This window comes from Astatotilapia calliptera, chromosome 17, assembly GCF_900246225.1.
Source record: "Astatotilapia calliptera chromosome 17, fAstCal1.2, whole genome shotgun sequence".
NCBI classification, from domain to species: domain Eukaryota; kingdom Metazoa; phylum Chordata; class Actinopteri; order Cichliformes; family Cichlidae; genus Astatotilapia; species Astatotilapia calliptera.
The window spans coordinates 1,881,486-1,899,042 of NC_039318.1; the positions used below are offsets into that span (position 1 = coordinate 1,881,486).

General features: G+C 42.1%; 2 protein-coding genes across 2 annotated transcripts; one reads left to right on the forward strand and one right to left on the reverse strand.

Moving 5' to 3' along the window:
* Positions 1 to 4,547: 4,547 nt before the first annotated feature.
* Positions 4,548 to 6,233, forward strand: LOC113009296 (transcription factor Adf-1-like). The gene is made up of 4 exons (XM_026147509.1): positions 4,548 to 4,743; positions 4,890 to 5,141; positions 5,615 to 5,704; positions 5,876 to 6,233. The coding sequence occupies exons 1-4, from the start codon at positions 4,614 to 4,616 to the stop codon at positions 6,133 to 6,135; spliced, it is 732 nt and encodes a 243-aa protein (XP_026003294.1). The 5' UTR covers positions 4,548 to 4,613; the 3' UTR covers positions 6,136 to 6,233.
* Positions 6,234 to 10,781: 4,548 nt separating this feature from the next.
* Positions 10,782 to 17,316, reverse strand: LOC113009417 (gastrula zinc finger protein XlCGF7.1-like). Its single transcript, XM_026147695.1, has 3 exons — positions 17,299 to 17,316; positions 14,464 to 15,060; positions 10,782 to 14,117 (listed from the first exon to the last, which is right to left on the reverse strand). Exons 1-3 carry the CDS (start codon positions 17,314 to 17,316, stop codon positions 13,908 to 13,910), a joined length of 825 nt encoding a protein of 274 aa, XP_026003480.1. The 3' UTR covers positions 10,782 to 13,907.
* Positions 17,317 to 17,557: the final 241 nt, after the last annotated feature.

The following is a 17,557-nucleotide window of genomic DNA, read 5'->3' on the forward strand; positions in this document are numbered from 1 at the left end:
ATCTCTGACACACCCCTCGCCTGGTTTCAATCATATCTCCTCGACCGTTCCCAGTTTATTCAACTAAGATCATTCCGCTCTCGTCTATTCCCCGTCACCTCTGGTGTACCTCAAGGCTCAGTTTTAGGCCCTCTTCTCTTGATAATATACATCCTCCCTCTAGGTACCATTTTCCGCAAACTCTTGCAAAACTCGGCAGCTCGTGTGCTGACGAAGACCAGAGGGCGGGCCCACATTACACCGGTTTTAGAATCGCTGCACTGGCTCCCCGTGTGTTTCAGGATCGATTTTAAAGTTCTTTTATTGGTTTTTAAATGTCTTAATGGTCTTGGGCCTTCTTATCGCTCAGATCTGCTTTTACCATACGAACCCTCGCGGACCCTGAGGTCCTCTGGTACTGGCCTTTTGATTGTCCCTAAAGTCAGGACACATACTCACGGAGAGGCAGCTTTTCAGTGGTATGGTCCTCGTCTGTGGAACAGCCTGCCGGAGGAGCTCAGGGCCGCAGAGAACGTACATGTTTTTAAGAACAGGCTCAAGACCCACCTTTTTAATTTAGCTTTTACTTAGCGTTTATTTATTTAATGCTTATTTATTCTATCCTGTTATTCTATTATTAATTTAGGATTTACCTAATATTTGTTTGATTTTATTCTTATTCGTTTTTTAATCTTCTTATTCTATTTATATTTATATTGTATCCTGTTCTTATTTATTTTATCATTTTACCCTATATATATTGTATTGCGTCATATCTCCAGTGTTTCCTCGGAGGGCGCTCTCTGCACCGGGGCTGTTATTGACCGTGGCTGCTGGGTCTCTGGGGTCCTCTCAGACTGGCTGGGGGGCTCCTTTGCCTCCCTCCTGCTGTGTGCCCAGCCTGGAGGCTGCGGTCTGTGACCGGCTCCCGGTGCAGACGGCTCCCTGTTATAGTGTTTCCTCACTTGGCTCATGCGAGCCCAGCCCAATTTTTACTCTTTAAGTGTGCGCGTGTGTGTATGTGTGTGTGGGTGGGGGGATATATGTGTATTGAGAGTGTGGGGAGTGAGTTGGAGGGTGGGGTGGGCTGCTTTTAACTATGTAAAGCACTTTGTGCTACATTTTCTCTGTATGAAAAGTGCTTTATAAATAAAGATTGATTGATTGATTGATTGATTGATTGATTGATTGATTGATTGATTGATTGATTGATTGATTGATCTTCAGTTTCACTGTTTTGCTGATGACACCCAGTTATATCTCTCTTGCAAACCTGATTCCTCCCTCCCACCTTCTTCCCTTACAGAATGTCTATCCGAGTTAAAATCCTGGTTTACCTCTAATTTTCTAAAGCTCAATGAGGATAAAACTGAGATCCTCCTTATTGGCACCAAATCCAACCTTTTGAAGGCGAACCTTTTCTCACTCACCATCAATAACTCCACAGTTTTCCCTTCTCCTCAGGTTAAGAGCCTTGGTGTCATCCTAGACAGTTCGCTTTCCTATAAATCTCACATCAATAACCTCACCCGTTCTGCCTACTTCCATCTACGTAACATTAACAGATTGCTTCCTTCTCTTTCCACCCAGTCTACGTCCATTCTTGTCCACAGTCTTGTTACCTCCCGTATTGACTGCTGCAACTCTCTTCTGCATGGTCTCCCCCAAAAATCCCTCCATAAGCTTCAACTGGTTCAGAACTCTGCTGCTGTTCTTCAGGAACTTCACTGGCTCCCTGTGAAATTCCGGATAATATTCAAACTTCTTCTGCTCACCTTCAAGGCCATTCTTAACCTCGCTCCTCTCTACCTTTCTGACCTGTTAACCACAACTTGTTCTGCCCGTTCACTTCGATCTTCTTCTTCTATCCAGCTTGCTGTACCTTCCTTCCACCTCACCACCATGGGAAGCAGAGCTTTCAGCTGCTCTGCTCCCAGGCTGTGGAGCTCTCTGCCCTCAGAAATAAGAAATATTGGTTCTCCCCCAGTTTAAATCCCAACTCAAAACTCATCTGTTCAAATCTGCATATTCACTGTGAATCCACTGTTTGTTAATTTTGTCTTGTGCTTTTGTTTTATTGTTCTTATTCTGCCATTGTTTTACTATGTGTTTTATCCTATTGTAAAGTGTCCTTGGGTGACTTGAAAGGCGCTCATAAATAAAATGTATTATTATTATTAAATTCATCTCATGTAAACAACAATTGGCGCACAGCGTGACGTGAAAAAAGGCACACACCTTTGACGTTGCGTGACGAACTCTGTATTCCTCGTCCAAACGTAAACACAAAAGCTGAGTTTTAAAAAATCTCTATTTTCAGTGATTCGAAACGCTGTTTATGTGTGGACGAAAGGCCTAAACACATAGAAACAGCCTCGTTTTCATAAATACCCGTGTAGGTGGGGACGTAGCGTAAAATAGTTAGTAGTGTATTTTATTACTACCTGTAATTTATTGCAGTTTACTTTTATTTGTTTAATTGTTTACTAAATGTTTGACTCTGAACCGAAGCCTGAATTTTATTTAAGGTACCAACTATTCAGGCAGTAAACAGCTAATATGAGAACCCAGTGTGTTAAATATCAGTACCAGTGGTATTACAGTTAGCTAACCAAAACTTAACAAACATCAGCTAGCGTATTTACAGCAGCCGTGTCAAAAAGTTCCCTTGTAGCCGGGCAAAGTAATGCTAACGTTAACTTTAATCATACCTGCTGAATAACTTCAATGTCAGGCTGTGACAGAATCTGTTCCAGCTTTTCTGTCATCTCGACCCCTCAGCTACCACCTTTGAGATGACGGTTTTGTGATGATAACGTTACTGTTAGTTAACGTTGACTCGTACACTAAACGAGTTGCCTCCACTTAGTGTGTCTTCTTCCGAAGTATGCGACAGCTGCCAAATATATCAGCAGATTCTCTCCTGGTAGTTTTGAAAAGATCTGCTCGAGCTTGAGCCCTCAGCACTACCACCTTTCAGATAACCGTTTAACCTATAGTCTGCGACACCTGCCAAATATGTCAACAGAGTCTCGCTGGGTAGTTTATAAAAGTTAGCTACCGAATTTGCCTGAGAGGAAAATCAGTTTTAAATAGTGGGGACCAAAAATAAAGACTAAAAGATTCAAGCATCGAAACTCGGTCCGGTCTGCCAACGCTCCAACTGCCAGCAGATTTCAGGGTTTTTTACATCCCCCACTTTGCCATGCCTGATGTGCCACCTCCTTCAGCCACTGAGCAAGTCTTTTCATGATGTTGTGTTGACTGTTTTTCTACAAACAAGTAAAATATAATGCCTGCAAACTGTAGTTGTGTACTGTCTATGGAGAAAAGTGTCAAAAATATGTGGAACCAAAGATCCACACATCCAGATACCACATTGGTCTTTGCTGTTCACTGACAGGTGAACTGACTGTGTTCATTTTAAGCAGTTTGATTGGTTAGAAATGTTAGACACATATTTATACTTGTTTAAATGCATTGTGTTATGCAAAAACCTTTATCTTATGTTGTTACCTACAACAGTAGTTCTGTATTCTTGAATGTTTTAATTCAAGATTTTAATGTTTTGTACAACATTTGTTTTTTCACTACATTCTGTAAAAAGTGAGTGTCAAATGTGAAAAGTGGTTCGCATCACTGCATTAACCGGGTCCCTTTGACTGTACTGGAGGCTGTAATTCACATAGTCAGTGTCATGTTGCCATGAATATGATCTGAAACCAGCAACTGAGCCCATAAACCCATCACTCTCTTTCCTGTACTTTCTCAAATAAAGTTGGCATTAGAAGCATGTATTTTGTTTAGTTATAACTATGAAGGCTGGTGTAATTATACTGAGTACTGCTACTGCAAGTCAAAATAAAAAAATCTAAGGTTCATTGAGATGTGCGAACTTGTAGTACTTTTTTATGTTGAGACTTAAAGTTTCCATTATTATTATTATGTAGTAGTATAAAATTTAGGATGTCATGACAAATACGTTAAACCACATAATTTATGGAAATATGCTATAATTTAATGACCAATACATTAATTGTCTTTAGTGTATAGAGATGGTGGCATTTGGACTTTGATCGATTATTATGTGCAGTTGAACTGACTGAAATTTTGTATGTATGCATAACTTAAATACATACTTTTAAATATGTCACTGGCAGGACGGCTCTTTCAGGGTATCATCATAAGTTGAAAGAGATTTCCAGTGATGGTCCATCTCTCTAACAACAATCTTCTTTTCCTCCTCGAGTCTTCTACGGTGTGTTCACACCGAACGCGATAGAGGCAGGCGGAGCGTCAGGTTTACATGTAAAGTCAATGGAAAGGCGCGCTGACCCGCGATTGCGGCCCCCGCGAAAATTCGGAAGCGTTTTGGCGTTGCGAAAACGCAAAAACGCCAGAAACGCGCGTGAGTGTAGGGCGTTTCAGGCGTTTGACTCGCGAAAAAATCCACGCGCGTGAGTTTATGTGTTGCATTTTGTGCATACGCGCGTTTCGCCTCCCCCGCTCGAGTTGGAAAAATCTGAACTCCAGCGTAAAATCGCGCCGCGACAACCAATCAGGAGCCTGGTGACGTGGCTGTTACCTAGTTCAAAGGGGCAGATCCAGCCAAAGCCATTCATTCTGCATTCAAAATGGAGGAGAAACTAATCAGTGCTGTGGCAAATCATCCAGAATTATACGATGCTACCTATTATTTCTACCGAGACAGGAATAAAAAGGACCTAGCTTGGAGACAAATCAGTGAGGAGATCGGGCAACCTGGTAAGTTCATTCCTACTTTTTAATTTTCAGACTGACCCGATGAAGCCGCGCAAAAGCTAGCAAGCTAGCAAGCCTGCCTACTGTCCCGCGATTTTCCCACTGTTGTACAAATACCTTTCCGCTAACCAGATAATGCGTTTATTCAGAGGACATCTGCAGGAGAAAGTGGAAGGGCCTCAGGGACACCTATAATAAGGAGAAGAGGGCAGAGAAGGAGAAGAGGAGTGGGTCGGCAGCAGGATCGGGGAGGAGATGGAAGTTCTTCACGGTCATGGGGTTTCTGGACCCCTTCCTCACTCCGCGGGAGACCAGCGGAAATATGGTGCGGACCGTGGAGAACTTCTCCCCCGAGGACCAGGGACAGCCCGAAGAGGCAGCAGGGGAGTGTCAGTCAGAAGGTATATTTACAATGAATTAATGTAGGCAGTTAATTAATGCGTGTTGTCATACAGGAATATATTTTGTTTAGTAATAAACAGTATACAGTAGTCCCGCCGTTCATCCGTCACGGCCTCGCCTGTCGCTGATTTCTTTCTTTTTATTGCACCGTACAGCTTTCAACAATGCGCATTGCATTCTGCATTTTGCTCCCGGTGCAGGTGCCTATTTCCCATTCGGAAATAGGCACCTGCACTGGGAGCAAAAAAGGCGCACAAAATTGGCGCCGCAGACAGAGAAAAAGCGCAGCATACTTTAACGTTTTAAAATTGACTTGGTTTGCACTTTCAGAATCAACTTGTGAGAACTGTGACTACTGGTCATGTGCTGCAATAAATGAGAGACCACTGTATATAATAATAAGTATATAATAACATAATATTCTCTATGACTATTGTCTTCAACCTGTTAACATTTAATATTGTCTTGATAGAGTCAAGTAATCATGCAGCAGAGTCCTCTCCTGTTGCTTCTCCTGGCTCCCCAGTCCCTGGTCCATCCACTCCTGCTGCTGCACCCACAGGTATGAACATCAAGCACTGATCGCTTTTTACTTGCTTGAATCCCCTTGTGATCACCTTTACTAAATATCTACAACCAATCTGTTCAAATCCTGGTTTTATTCAATTTTAAAAATAAAAATCTAGTAGCAGCATTCTCATTTCTTTGTGGTGTTTTGTTCTGTGTTTTACAGGCCCACAGAGGAGGACAGCTCGAAGGCGGGCGAGGGAAGGGTCCCAGGACGGTCCATCGGCGGTGGAGCTGGCTATCCTGGAGTCCCTAAAGAGGCCACGCCCGTCTGCAACAGAGCATTTCCTCCTCAGCCTTGTTCCTGCTCTGGAGAGCATGCCGCCTCAGACACGAGAATTCGTGAAATTCCAAATTTATAAATCAGTTTTTGAAAACAGCACAGCTGTGCTAAATTTGGAAACATTGGACCCTAATGATCAGTAGTTTACTGATGAGGCAGCAGCTCTCCAGGGCAGAAACAATGTTCTTATGTTTCTCCTCCTTCTCCCTGAGGCTCTTCCACTCCAAGCTGGGTCCTTTTTATCCCTGTCTCTCTGTAAATAGTTAGATCTCATATATTTATGTTATTTATGTCCTTTTGTTACTGAATTTGTATATTTTATTCCTGTCTGTCTGTAAATAGTTGATGTCATATATTTATCCTTTTGTTACTGAATTTATATATTTTATCAAATAAACATTTATACTGACAAATGTCTTTGTTCTACTACACAGCAAATATTGGCACCGGACTTGACAAAAGTAGAATTTATTTCATATTACACCAATAACAAAACATACTAATACAGTGGGATGCATAAGTTTGGGCAACATTGTGAAAAGTAATTATTTTCCTGTACAAATCGTTGGTTGTCACAATAAAAATTGTCAGTTAAATACATCATATAGGAGACACACAGTGATATTTGAGAAGTGAAATGCAGTTCACTGGATTTACAGAAAGTGCAATAACTTTAAACTAAATGAAGCAGGTGCATAAATTGGCAACACAAAAAAAGAGGAATAACATAAATATGTAGTGTATATCAATGTGTGTGTCTCCTATATGATATATGTAAGTAACATTTTTTACTGTAACAGCGATTCATACAGGAAAATAATGACTGTGAACCTTCACAGACACTAATAATAAGGTTGCCCAAACTTTTGCACCACACTGTATATAGGAACATAGTGAAGACAAGTTGCAGAGTAAAAAGAGGTTAGTTTATTTTGGAGTAGAGCTCCATTCATTAAGAAAATGTTAAAAAGACAGGAACACTCTTTAGAGGTTTGTGGGTGGCTCTTAAAAGAGCCGTTGTGGGGAAGTCGTTCAGACTTCAAACAGGCTACTCCTTTGGTTGCCAAGACACAGCTCCCTCTGCCGAGAAGTGAGCCATGAACTTCTCCCTCACCAGGACAGCCTCTCTGGAGGAGTTGTTTGCTGCCACACGACCCAGGCCTTGCAACGGCTCCACCACAGCAGGCGCCACACCTCCCACAGCAGGTGACAGGCGATGATATCGCTGGAATCTGCCGTCATCCAGGCGCAGCTCCTGTAGCAAATGGTGAAACTCACCAAACTGATCACGCGTCTCGAGGACCTGATGGACCCAGGTACGGCGAGGACGTCTCTTACGCCGCTGCTCTGCTCTCCACAGTAAATAAAGAAGGGAGACTCTCTCTTCAAGCGCTAGCTCGACAGCTGCCATCTTTCAAAGATACCGGTCTAGCACAACTTCCTCCCACATCCCTCCCACATCCCTCCCACATTTCCGGTTCACGCGCGTGAAAATATGATATTTTGGGGCGCGAGCGATTTTTCTTGGACACGCGTAGAGGTCGCGAATGTGCAGGCGTCAAGTTAGGGGCGTTTTGGCGTTTTTTCACGCGCCCATCGCGTTCGGTGTGAACACACGGTAAGGCTGACAGACTGAAATGCATTTAGAGCAAAGTTAGAGATCAGTTCGCAAAGAACGTCTGAAGTCGTAAGTGATTTTAGGTTGACAGCTGAAGCTTGTGCTTCACGTGTGCTTGTTGTTGCTGCTTAGAAGAAATGAGATAGTTGCACTTAACATAAAGTCATTGTGCAATCAGCATCACATTTTTGAACCTGTTTTTGCTCAACTCTTCTGCCCGCTCCTTTACATCACAGTCATCCAGTTGACTGTCAGTCACTGCCAACTGAAGCTGGCTTAGAACAGCTTTTGTGGCCCACATTAAAAAGTTGGGATTAAAAAACAAAGCATTAAAGACATGTTTACTCCAAATATTTAGAACACAGAGGAGTAATCATCTAAAAATACAATACCAATATCATGACCTTCTGATATTGGTGGGTCAGGGAGGTGGCCAGGTTGTCTAACGTTTGTTGGTTCCAGTGCATGGCCATAAGAGTTAGCATGTCTGTCCTGCAAACAAAGGAAACGTAATGTTACCATTTTCTCTCATCATAGTTAGACACTTCAAATCTAGTGCAGGATTTGGCCTTCTCGCATGCTTTGGACTAATGTTTTGTGGTAATTGCAATCTTTGACAGAATGACACTGCTCCACCTCCTCCCCTAGTGTCAAACCAGCCCCATCCTGATATGCTCCACTCCATTTCACCTGGATATAAGCACACACACACACACACACACACACACACACACACACACACACACACACACACACAGAGAGAGAGAGAGAGAGAGAGAGAGAGAGAGAGAGAGAGACCAATAGAGAGGCAGAAACAGAGAGACGAACAAATAAGGGCAGCAGTAAGTACATATTTAAAAAAGACTGACGTGGTTCTTAAAAGTGCCTTTGGGAGTTTTTGAAAAAGCAGATTTGGGAAGCACTAATAGGCTGATTGATGAAGAACTGTTGGGAACATTTTTTTTGTTTTTGATGCAAGTTACCCAAAGTCATGCGCCCAGGTTCTCTAGCATCTATCCCAGGAATACATGAATCCCAGGACATGGACTCATTTAGCTCTGATGGAAGCGTGAAATGTTGCTCACAAAGGTGTATGAAATGATCTGAAAGGGAGATTCCCTCCTTCTTCCTCCGAGGGGCGTGGGCTGAGGGCGTGAACCCGCAATGAGGTTCAGCGAGAAAAAGAACGAGAGAGAGAGAGAAAGGCAGAAACAGCTGATCAGCGCCCTGCTGACCCTCCTGGCTGTGACATTTTAAACCAAACGTTAATTGTAATATAACCCTTGTGATGGGTTCAAGTTTCGACCCAATTTTTGGTAACCTCAGCTTGGTCAATTTAACACAATTTCTGGACAGTTATCGTAACTCAGTGTGCTGGGTCAAACCAGTAACCAAACCCTGTTCAGTTGAAAAAACCCAACGTTGGCTCGGTCCATATTTGACCCAGCATTTTTTGTGTGGCATATTTGAACTAGGACGCTCTCAACCAGTTGTTTGTGCAGTAATTTAAAGATTTTTTAAAATTACTTTTCATGTTTTTTTGGCTGAATTTGTGCCTAAAAAGGATCAGATTATAATAGTTGGTGATTTTAATATTCATGTCTGTTGCCCTGATGGTCTGCTTGCTCAAGAGTTTTTAAATGTATTCAGTCATTTTACCTTTAAAGTCCGTTGAAGGCCCTACACACCAGCAGGAGCACACTCTGGTGTTATCACATGGTTTATCTGTTTTATATTTGGAAATTGGGGATTCAGTGTTCTCTCATCACAAACCTGTTTCTCTTGTGCATGAGTTTAAAGCTTGTGCTCCACTCCGCCGCTGCTCTCTTCTCCTCCACTTTTATAAAGAAAATCTTTACCGACCCTGAGATTACTTATTGGGCCCACCCCAGATGAGCTGCTTTTGCAGTTCCAGGAAACCTGTACTCAGACCCTGAACACTGTGAACCCATTAAAAACCAGGCGCCCAAAACGTGTTCCACAGCCCTGGTTAAATGAATCCACCCGAGCAGTCAGGCGTCAGTGTAGGAGAGCAGAGTGGAAGTGGGAGAAAGACAATTTGCAGGTTTCTTTTGAAATATTAAAAGAATGTTGGAAATTAGATCAGAATACAGTGAAAATGAGAGAAACAGATGTTTTTCTCAGATCATTGTGTTAAATTGTCATAATCCCCGTGTTCTTTAAGACTATCAGCTCTACTCTAAACAACCCTGAAAGCCTCTGCTGACACATGTCATCAGTTCCTTTCTTTCTTTGTGAACAAGGTCGAGTCTGTCAGGTCAGCAATAGTTCTTCCTACAAATGACCCATCGGTGTTTATTCCATGACTGTAAACATGTTTCCATTTGTCACTTCAGTCTTTACTCTGAAATACAGGAAATGACATCATGGCTCAAAATCTTTGTCGTTCAAACAATTCTTTATTTAACAGTTTTTTAACTTTATTTAAGAACTTTATTTAATAAAATACATTCAATAAAAACAGAAAGAACAGGAAACTGATTTTTCATCCAACCACTGAAAAAAAAGGTAACCACTGAACACAAACACTGCAGAAGAACAATTTATAAAGATTAACATGGAACTACAGGAACATTTTGATTCATTGCCTCATTAGAACGTTAAGGAGAGCCCAGCTCTGTGGAGCCTGATCTCCAGGGTTTTAAGTTGGACTCTGACGCCAGAAGAGGATGTTTTTCTCTCTTCAGATTCGCTGTCGTCCTGTGATGGGAACGATTTCAGCGCTGCGTGATCGCGCTGATGTTTGCACAGAGCAGATAATGAAGTGAATGTTTTGGCACATTGGTAACAGTGAAACAGTTTATTAGTAACGTGGGATCGTTTGTGTGCAGAGTATGAACTGAGATTACTGAAGCTCTTGTCACACTGCTCACAGCTGTAGTTTCCTTCCATGTGTGCACGTTCATGCTTGCTACGACTACCTGAACATGAGAAGCTTTTCTCACAGTGTCTGCACTTGTATGGTTTCTCTCCTGTGTGGACTCGTTTGTGTGTTTTAAGGTTACTTGCCGTGTTGAAGGATGACCCACACTGATCACAGAGGTGCTTTTTGACCCCACTGTGAATCAGTTCATGTCGTTTTAAGCAGTGCTTTAAGTGGGCCGGTACGCGCCGGTACTCAGTACCGCCACTTCTAAATATAGCTCTTGAGAGTACCGCCACCTCTCCATGCGCCCAGAACGCGCTTTTAGCGTACCGGTACTCTCATTTGCACATCTGTTATAATCGTTTGGCTGCGCTGCCGCTTTACAGAGCGCCCTTCACAAGCACGCTTCCTAATTCGTCCCACCGAGAGCAGAGACTACATTACCCATACACCAATGTGTTTTACAAGTGAAAAGCGCATGCGTCGCTTTTGCCGTTGTCATGTCAACAACTCAACGTGGTCCGGAGAGGGTGTGTAAAACGCGCAAACAGCTGCTCGGTTAAAATACAAAAACAATGAACACTTAATATGCTCTCCTGGCATCAGACTCTGAGTAGTAAAAGAACAAGGTCAGAATCAGAGGACTCGCTGGCTGACACCCCACCAAGCCAGAATGATATCGCTGCAGGTCAGACGCAAGCTAATGAAAGCTGCACTAGTGCCGCAGCCGCGGACGACGGCACTTTTTGCGACGACGAGGACGAGAATGACACCATTTCTACCGACGACAACAGCCGCGTTAGCGAGCATGAGTGGCCAGAATGTTGGTCCCAAGCACAAGTCCGGTATTTCTCCACAAATTACAAGTGGCTGATCAGCAGAAATCAAAAGTTGGGTTGTAGTGTGTGTAGTCAAGTTTGTGCTCGCGTGGATATGCAGCAAGGGCAGAGAGTGTCGCAGGAGTGGAGTGGGTGCTTAATGTCGTCTTTTGGAAGGGACAAGGCTGCACAACAAAACTCACTACGAAAGAAAATAAAAGAGCACAGAGACTCAATTTATCACAAGAAAGCAGTTGAAATAAAAGAGAAGGCAACACAAAATACAATGCAAAAACACATTGAAGATATGAGAAAGGCTGACTACGCTTCAACTTCAATGTGTTTAGAACAGCTTATAAGATTGGCAAGCATGGGCGTGCCTTTACAGACATGCCAATAGATGTCCAGTTGCAAGTTTTAAATGGTGTCAAGATGGGCAGAGTTTTGCACTCTAATAACTCATGTGCAAATATACTGGATCACATTGCAGCTGAAATGAAAAAGAAGGTAGTCAATGACATAGTGATGAATGAAAGAAAATTGTGTGTGCTCATTGATGAATCCACTACAATAAGTGGAAAGTCTGTGCTTGTCGTGTGCCTGCGGTCAGCTATTTCCAGTGAAAATCCAGACACAATATTTTTTGAACTGATTGAGCTGCAGGGGACCACAGCAAAGGACATCACTGAAGCACTGTTAGGATGTCTTCATAATAATGGCTTTGACCCTCACTACCTACAGGAACATTTGTTGGCATTTGCTTGTGATGGAGCCTCAGTGATGCTTGGGAGGAAAGCAGGAGTTGCTGCGCAGCTTTGTTCCAAATTCCCTTACCTGTTTGTCTGGCATTGTTCCAATCAATTCAATTCAATTCAATTTTATTTATATAGCGCCAAATCACAACAAAAGTCGCCTCAAGGCGACTCAATCACAGACTGGAACTGGCAGTTTGTGATGTTTTGAAGGAGGTAGGAGGAATCAACCACTTTAAAATATTCTTAGATCAGCTTTACTCCCTCCACCATGCATCACCAAAAAACCAAAGGGAGTTAACTGAGAGTGCTCACAATGTTGGACAACGTCTCCTTGTGATAGGCCGTGTTTTATCAGTGCGTTGGGTTGCTTCAAGTGAGAGAACAGTGAAAGCAGTATGGGAGAACTACCAAGCTCTGCAGGTACACTTTACAAGTGCTGCTGCTGATAGCAGCAGGGACTCAAGAGAGAGAGCAAAATACAAAGGACTCAATGATGTTCTCACTACTGTTTCTTTTGTGGTCAATCTTGGCATCATGTATGACGCTCTCACAGAACTCAGTGACCTCTCAAGAATGCTCCAGAGACGGGACATGACTTTGGATCAAGCCGACAGGCAGCTGGACCGACAAATCCGGGTGTTTGAGTCAATGGTATCCACACCTGGTCCCTACACACAAACTGCCATTGAAGCTGAAAGGGAGAAAATCTTCAGAAATGTATGCCTGCATGAAAATCAGAGGGTTATAAAAATCAACCATGGCCAATTTTTCCATAGCCTGGCTGAAAATGTTAAGTGCAGGATGACTCCAACAACTTCCTTGCATGTCAGTAAAACCTCATCTGAAAAGACAGATAGTCACCTCCTCTCAGACATCAAGGTCCTCCAGTCTGACTCCTGGCCTGCATCTCTAGATATTCAATATGGGGATGCAGCGGTCAGACGTTTATGTCAGAGATTCAGAGTTGGGGAGAGGGAAAGTGTCCTAGGATTTAGGAAGTATAAAGACCTTAAAGCTTCCAAGACACCAGCAGCCCTGAAGCCGCTTCTTACAGCTGTCCACACCATTGCAGTATCAACAAGTGAATGCGAGCGAGCTTTCAGCTCAATGAATGATACTTTGACAGATAAAAGAAACTCTCTCGACATCAAAAGGCTTTCAAATATGATTTTCCTGAAATGCAACGGACCACCCTTGGATCAGTTTAACGCACAAACATATGTGCAGACATGGCTGGCACTAGGGAGGAGAAGTGCAGCATCCACAAACTGCGAAGCCCAAAGTGAAAGGAAAGTGGAGCCCAAAACGTGCTGGAGCCTTTTCTAGGTAAAATGATTTGTACAGTATTTCTCATTTTTCATTTGGTGTACTGTGATTGTATTTTGCTGAATCTGCTTTTGTATATTTTTCAGGGGTAAAGAAATGAACCATCTTCAAGACTCAAGATTATGTTCTACTGTTCTATGGTTATTATGTTTGGGTTGCTTCAAGTGAGAGAACAGTGAAAGTAGTATGGGAGAACTACCAAGCTCTGCAGGTACACTTTACAAGTGCTGCTGCTGATACCAGCAGGGACTCAAGAGAGAGCAAAATACAAATTAGTTTATAATTTATTTTATGTACATTTTGTTAAAAAAAATTTCAATACCTTTTTGCACATTTTATTTATGTTCAGTAGCTCTTTCTAGCTCAAGCAAATCCACAAACTAATAAAATGATTTATTATTTAGTATAAGGTTGTCTGTTGACTGTTGTATATAAAACCCATTCAATATAGTTGTTGTTACCTCAGGGGAGGCGGAAAAAAAATAGAGTACCGGCACCTCTTTTGGGCCACTTAAAGCACTGGTTTTAAGTCACCTGATGTGGGGAAGCTTCTCCCACATTCTTTGCAGTATTTCAGTTTGTCTCCAGTGTGTCTACGTTGATGTCTTTTTAGGCCAGCTTGCTCACTGAAAGTTTTTCCACAGATGTCACAACGAAAGTCTTTCCCACCACCACAGTGATGACAGGGTTGAGAAGTGGATCCATCTGTGTCGCTCTGCTTCTAAACAAAGACACAAACACAGTGTAAGTCAGTCCTTCAACATTTGTATCCTGAACGTCGCCTGAAATAAAGAGCATCTCTGCAGACGTCCAATTTTACTGCTTCGATTAACACACTCAGTGTACTGGGCTACAATAACTACAATACTACCACCATAATACTACAGTAATACTTCTTTAATATTACAGTAACATCTGACTTACACTTAAATGAAATGAAAATCTGAATAATGGCTCAGAGCTACTCTTGGGTGCAGTAGAAGTGCTAACATGCTAACACAATTTAATGAGCAGACTTGTTCCAAACCGTCAGACTGAACTTACAAGATAAAAACAAAAATACATACCTCACAGTAACTGCACTTGTAGAGTCTCTTTCTGGTGTGGATCTGCTGGTGTCGTCTCAGGTGCTGTGGAGTTTTAAAAGTCTTCTCACACAGGTCATATTGATAAGGTCTCTCCTCAGTGTGGGTAAACATGTGGCGTTGTAACTGTGCGTCTATTGTAAAGTATTTGCCACACTGATCACACCAGTACACATCTTCTCCGGAGTGAATGCGTAGGTGTGTATTTCGGCTCCATAGCCGGCTGAAGGTTTTTCCACAGATGTCACAGCTGTATGCCTTATTTCCAGAATGGGTAACTAGATGCCTCTGTAAGCTGCTACTTCGAGTAAAAGCTCTGCCGCACTGATCACAGCTGTAAGCTTTAACTCCACTGTGGACGACTTGGTGTGTTTTTAGGGCAGTCTTCCAGGAAAACGACTTTCCACACAAGTCACAGCTGAACGGTCTCTCTCCAGTGTGGATTAACTGATGTTGTTTTAGTTTAGACTTCCCAGTAAAACCCTTCCCACACTCGTCACAGGTGTTTTTTTTCTCTCTCTTTCTTCTGTGCGGTTTGTCGGCCTCCTGAGAGCGCTGACTTCTCAGTCCATGTTGGTTCTGCAGTGACAGAGATACAAACAGAGGCAGTGAGTGAAATGCAGTCATTAAACAAACTGAGGCTTCAAACTCCCTCCATTAACACTAGTTTTAAACCTGAAGGGGGAGTGTGGCACCAAACACCTTAAAGGTCTCTTATCCCCACCTACTGGTAGTAGTAACACATTACATCCAACCTGCTGTTAAAGATAATTAATCATTGTTCAAACAAGCTAAAATCATGCCCATCTCTCCTACTTGTGCACAAATATTAATGCTAACACTCAGAATAGTAATAAATGTTTACCAGGTCTGCACTTTTTTATATTTCCTGTTGCTGTTTCCTATTATATATTTCTATAATTGTCTAATTTATTCAGTAATAATAAATCAAATGTAACAGTTACTAGCTTGACTCAGTGAAGGATGATGTCAGAGTCTGAGTTTTTTTTTTTACTTTTACTCGCTACATATAAAAAAAATCAGTATTTTCTACTCCTTATATTTTCAAAACAGGCTGTTACTTTTGGTTTAATTCTTTTGAGGGGAGTTATTTCATCACTGCGGGCATCAAAGATCTAATCGATTTGAGCCTAAACAATAACATATGAAATCCAATCCCGATCATGTACTAACGATAAAAGATTAAAGAGGCAAAACTGTGTGCCATAGTCAGGGGTTAAAATGGGCCAGCGTTTGTGTTTTTTGGCACAGAATCTGAACGACTGCAGGTAGGGCTGTGCGATATGACCAAAATCTCATCTCCCGATATCAGACATCTATCGTCCGATAACGATATAAATCACAAAAATGTAACCTTTTCTGTAAATTCTGTGAATCTCGGGCAGCTTGACTTGCGTGAAGTGTTTCCAGCTGCGCGTCGTGTAGCTGAGTTGAGTGTTTTAACCGATACATGAAACGATACATTTTTAGACATAAGTTGTAACGGCGCCGTTTTCTTTGAGTATTTATTACACGGCGTGCTGCGGGGAGAAGCCTGTTCTAACGTTTGAGTCTAAGGTTTATTTTTTAGCACCTGGCGTCTTTTTTACTTCTCATCCGTAAACATTCTGCATCTTTCACGTGATTCAGTTTACTTTGAAAAGTCTCAACAGGATCTTGAGCTTTATTGTGAAAGGTTTATGTGGAACATAAACAAGCGGACACGCGATGGTTTTACCGTCGTTGTTGCTAACGACAATGCATAAAAACAGGCGCTTGTCCGTCCGTAGTGTGGTTATATAAAATATAAGAGAAAGAGAGAACTTTAAGAACTTAATATAGCCACTACAGTGACCATCAAAACCATGAACAAATATTGCCGTAAACAGTTTATTTTGTGACACCACGAAACAAACGATAGTGTAAAATGAAACGATAGATGTTTTTATATCATCATCCGATATATATCGTTATATCGAGCAGCCCTACCTGCAGGTGCTAATAAGTCGCGGTCGCGTTATTTCAACATCTAGCTAGCAATACAGAAGACAAGCGAGAATAAATGGAGTAATATTTTTTATGTGGCAGGTCATTTCAAATGCAGCGATTCTATCAGCCCAACAAACATCAGCAAACACACAAACTGTTTGTGTGCAGTTTGTCTCACAATGTGATGTAAAGACTGCAGTAAAATCCTCTGCAGGTTAGTGCAGGATAAGCAGGTAAGTTTACTGTACTGTGATGGATTTAAAGTAATGAACAGTGTGTGACTGGTGCACAGAGACTGTGGTGCTCATGTCAGAGTTAGGTTACATCAAGTGTAGCAGAGATTAACTTGAACTTAAGCTCATGATGCTGACATTCATTCACTGAGCTCCACCCACATACCAACAGTTTAGTGTCTAATATAAAGACAGTGTACTGTCAGTGCAGAGAATGGAAATCAGCCAGGACAACTCATGAAACATCTGCTGACATCTGGATGAATTCACAGAGACCAACAGGTCAGCTGATCACAGCCTGTACATTAAAAAAATCTACTGGAGCTTTCAATAGAAATTATTGTGAGCTGTGATTCTTTTCCCCACACTGAGCCACTACAGCTGATTTTAGGGTTGAATCCTGCTGAATCCCACTTTAACCTCTTCCCTGCTCGTTTTGATGTTTAGAGGCACACGTCACCGTCTAAGATGTATGCATTGTATACATCTTTTTTACATTACATTAATACAGCACAGGGTTCAGTTAGTTTAGCATAAAACATATATCAGTACTTTAGCTTTTAATGGAGTATTTCTTAACACTAGTATCTGTCACCTTCTTTGTCGAACTCATTGTTTTCTCTGCAGTGGCTGAGCTGAGTCCAAGTAGCTGAAATGTTCCTCTGCTGCTCTGTCAGACTCTTCTCCTCCTGCTGATCAGCTGGGACACAAAACAGAACTTTGTTAGGCTCCACACTGCACTGAAGACTCAAAGTGTCTCATATGTTCATCTGAGAGTACAAACAACAAATTTTAGCTTCCCTGGGTGGGCAACTTGTTTTAAACAAAGACAAAAGGTTTGAGCACTGATACCA